Source organism: Ictalurus punctatus, chromosome 20 (assembly GCF_001660625.3).
Source record: "Ictalurus punctatus breed USDA103 chromosome 20, Coco_2.0, whole genome shotgun sequence".
In the NCBI taxonomy this organism is placed as follows: Eukaryota; Metazoa; Chordata; class Actinopteri; order Siluriformes; family Ictaluridae; genus Ictalurus; species Ictalurus punctatus.
This window is the reverse complement of record NC_030435.2, coordinates 22,497,559-22,502,016: the sequence shown is the minus strand read 5'-3', so window position 1 is coordinate 22,502,016 and position 4,458 is coordinate 22,497,559. Positions and strand designations below refer to the sequence as shown.

General features: G+C 41.5%; 1 protein-coding gene across 1 annotated transcript; it reads left to right on the top strand.

Annotated features, from left to right (window-relative positions):
* Positions 1 to 436: 436 nt before the first annotated feature.
* On the top strand, positions 437 to 4,067 carry ptmab (prothymosin alpha b). Its single transcript, XM_017496261.3, has 5 exons — positions 437 to 638; positions 2,873 to 2,935; positions 3,034 to 3,118; positions 3,224 to 3,309; positions 3,414 to 4,067. The coding sequence occupies exons 1-5, from the start codon at positions 594 to 596 to the stop codon at positions 3,456 to 3,458; spliced, it is 324 nt and encodes a 107-aa protein (XP_017351750.1). The 5' UTR covers positions 437 to 593; the 3' UTR covers positions 3,459 to 4,067.
* The last annotated feature ends 391 nt before the right edge of the window (positions 4,068 to 4,458 follow it).

The following is a 4,458-nucleotide window of genomic DNA, read 5'->3' as shown; positions in this document are numbered from 1 at the left end:
GGGTTTGCGCGTCACATCATGGCGGTGTATTTCATTTGGGGAAATTTTTTTATTTATTTATATATTAGGCTAACACGCCTCCAAAAACTTCCGGACGTTCTTATTAAGGAAATATAGTCTATATGCTGTGTCTATAGGGTTTTCGGGTTTTTTTTTTTTGTTTTTTTTTTTTTTTAAGCAGGGGGTGTGTCTACTTCTTCTTCTTCTTCTTTTTTTTGGCTTCTTTTTCTTCTTCCTCCTCTTGTTCAGTTAAATTAGCGGTTCGGCTCAGGAGGTGTGTCCTTTTTTTTCCGTTTAGAAACCCTATCCATTGTTCCACTCTTACGGCGTAGTAAAACACGCCCCCATCCGAACCGCCAGCCAATCATGTCCAAGTGTCCGTCCCTTCTTCTCTAGCTCCGCCCACAAACCTATATTAAAGCCTCCTACATCGCATGCCGACGGCATTAGCTTAGAAGAGCTATAAAGTAAACAGCTTAATATTGATTAGAGAAGAATCAACGCGAAGCGGATTTACTTAAATATTTTCTTACGTTTTTTTTTGGCATTATTTATATTATTTAGTCAATATAAAAAATTTAAAAAAGACAACCATGGCAGACACCAAGGTAGATTCCGCGACGGAAATTTCCGCCAAGGTAAGAAACACGGAAAAGGAGACATCAATCGTTGGGGGGTTTTTTCATTCATTTTATTTCCTCCCGATCTTTACTAGTTCGCGCGCGGACACCGATGGAGATCCCCACGGTATCGTGCCCAAGAAAAACACAACAGAAAAAAAAAACAGAAAAAAAAGAAAACCCACTGAGACCGTTTTAGATCACATCAAAGTGATTAATTTGGAATCCAATTTGGAAGTAAATCAACAAATATTGTTCTTATTGTCCTGAATGGGGCTTGCTAACGTTAACATCGCGCGCGGGTTCTTTGTTTATAAGCTACAGTCGGTTCTCGGTTCCTCTTTGAACCCGAGCAGCGCCGCCGGACATGAGAATGATTATTATTCTAATTATGATTATAATTATGATTATTATTATTACACCGACAAATCACTGGTTGATCACTCGCGTTGATTGATCTAATCATTTCCCCTGCTCTAATATGATTTCATTTGCACGCTGTTTGATTTATTAGGCCTTTATAATTATATTCCCGCGCCTTGTGCACATTCTCAGCAACTTTAACATTCTCTTACTGTTTATAACTTGTGAATTGTTTATCCGTGGGATCCTGACATTACGCGTTTTTGATGTGCAAGTTTATTATTTTCGGTTTGGAGTTTGTGATGTCTCGGTGCTCGAGCGTTAATTTCATTTCATTTGATTTTTTTTTTTTAAACGTTCATATCCCATCCATCACACATCATTTGTCTGTATCCTATTAATAGGCGTATTAATAAACTGGTTTGTTTTTGTTTATTGGATATTCTCTCTCTCTCTCTCTCTCTCTCTCTCTCTCTCTCTCTCTCTCTCTCATGTGCCCATGAAGCGTTCTGGATCGAGCCTGATCTGATATCTTGTTACTTCCGAGTGTACATTTCGGAAGTGCTGTTAGTTTGTATCTAGATTATGTTCAGGGGTGCAGTGATGTTTTTGTAGATGTGACTAGATGAACACCTGTGCTGCGAGGTGATGTACACATTCGGTTTGTTGCATGCACTCTGTAGCCTAAATAATCCTTATTATTATTTTTTTTTTTTAAATTAATGCTATTAACGGAGGTGCATCGCAAGTAGAATCTGAATTACACCCGGCATCAGAGAGGTGTCACATACTGTCAAATACCACCACTTCTACTACCACTGCTACTACTAATAATAATAGCGTAATAATATATATTTTTAAATAGCATTGGGATAATTTGGTGGTCGCTCGTGCGGTGTGCTTGATCTAAACAGAAAACCGTCGAGTCGGTTCTGAAATTCGGATATGAAACGCACGCTCGTTTTCTCCATGGCTTTCTGACTTCGGGACTTTAGTAGCGTGTAAAGTGAATCATCTGCGGTTTTTCCTAATCGAGCACGTTTCGGTGAAAAGCCGGATAAAGTGACTGACCGCCTCCGGTTTGTTCTTCTCGACCTAAATCCGGTAGATAGATAGCGTGAAAGCAAGCAGGAGGGAGGGAAGGAAGGAAGGAGGGGGAGTGGATTGCGCTCTTCTGGCTGCGCACCAAACCGCATACTGTACTAGATAGTACGCAACCTATTGCTGTGCGCACTGTTTGTGCACTAGGTGTGCATACTATGTAGTACGGTAGTGTGTGTGTGTGTGTGTGTGTGTGTGTGTGTGTGTGCGGTAATGGTTGCGCGCTCCAGATTGGCGCACTGTTTAGTGCGCGAGGGTGCGCTATGCTTTTTGGGATTATGGTCTCGGATATGATGAGAGAGAGAGAGAGAAAGCCATGCGCCAGGCCTTCTTTGTCCTTTCAAAGTCTTCCAAGTCAGCTTGTTTTCCCACCCCTGACTCGCCTGAATCTTAACGACCGTCCCTTCTTTTTTTTCTTTCTTTTTCTTCCACGGGTGTGTCCGCCTCCTAGCATATGGCGTTCACGAAATTGCCCGAACTACAATACCCATGGTATCTCAATAACACTGAGGTGTCGTATTACAAATCATCTACCTCTTAAGTAGGCGGGTCCTTACGCCAAATGATTGACAGCTGGAAAGCCTCTGTGTCAGCCAATGACGTTGTTCTGACCCTGGCTGCACTTTCACGCACAGGCTCACAGAGGGCGCTCTTGTCCACCTCCCACCCCCTTTCCTCTCACTCACCGTTTGGCCCAAGTCCATTGGACGTAATGATGGTTTTAAATAGCAAGGGCACTCTCGTCTAACAAGGCGTCGTGTTAATGGGTGTGTTTAATCATTTTACAGGACTTGAAGGAGAAGAAGCTCCTTGAGGAGAAGGAAAATGGAAAGGAGGCCACTAATGGAAAGGTGCCACATACTAAACGATTCATTTCGGTCAAGATTTGTTCATGGGTTGACTGAGACGAGGAGGGTGATCTTGGTATAACGGAAATCTGCTTTAACAGGAAAATGAGGAGAACGGAGAGCCTGAGATTGATGAGGAAGAGGAGGATGAAGTAGACGAAGAAGACGAGGAGGAAGATGGAGAGGGTGGGTGTTGCAGTTTCCTAAAAGTCATTTTAACTTCTCGTAGATGCGTCTGATGATGGAAACCTGGGTGCAAGTCTTGACTTAATATCGACTTTCTTATTGCAGGAGATGAAGATGAGGAGGAGGACGAGGAGGACGACCTGGGCGGAGGAACGAAACGAGGGGCTGATGAGGATGACGAGGACGATGAGGTGAAGATGTGTAGCTGAGCATCAGAAAGTTGTTAGGAGTTAATTTTCCTCAGTCTTCTCTACACTCTTCTGCTTTTCTAATCCGTGGCTTTTGCTGCTTCTAGGACGAGGTCGACCCGAAGAAACAGAAGACGGACGACGATGATTAAAAGGATTGTTGGATGCTACTGATCCGGTGTAGAGCTCATCTTCAGCACATTTGTTGGAGCCAGTGGCATAAAGGACTCAAACATCAAACATGGTCATTTTTTCCCCCCCAAGTTCCTGCGTCTCACCCACTAACCCCCAATGCAAAATTTTCTAGAGGGAAAAGTCCACCACCCAGATCCCCAACACGACGACAAAGTTCACAAGACGAGGATTTGTTTGTATTTTTATTTACATTTTATATTTTTGTACATATTGTTAAGGGATCAGTCACTTGATCGTGATCTCCTGTGACCAAAACGGTGCTTCTTTATGAAATTTTACTTGTTTGACCATGTCTCGCAAACTTTGGAAACAGAAACATTTATAAAAAATAATAAAAAAAATTCAGCCATTTAACTCTGAGCATTCCAGTCAGATTTTATGTATGAACTTTAGTTGTACCATAAACTAGTTTTGTTTCGTTTTTGTTTTGTTTGTATGGGAGGGCTAGGCCAAAGAAAAGGAGTTACTTTTCTTATTGTTTTTCGTTTGCATTTGTTTTACCTTGGCCTGTCTGTGTGTGTGAAGTTTGTTCAACAATAAACCTGACTTTTATTTTGTGAGTTGTACTTGACCTCTCTGTTTCCTTTGGTACATCTCTGCTACCAGAAGCTTGAGTTCAATTCACAGGACTGCTCGAGCATCGCTTAAGATCTTCACTAAAGCTAGTTTAGAAAGCCTGCAATGTTGATCTTAATGTCATCTGCTGTGCCTTAAATTATTAGTACTCAATACAAGCATGTATGGGGATGCTTATTATTGGGTTAAAATATGGATATAATGTCTCTGGGTCATGACCTCTACTGTAAAATGTAAAAAGTTAAGGAAAAAAGGATATGGTGTACGGAGATCTTTTGTGAGGAGTTTTGTGTTGGAAATTAGAGCATCGCACACATGTTTGTGTTTGGGGATGTATTAAATATTTGAATTTTGTTAAAGATCAGTGCCCAATAAAATAAA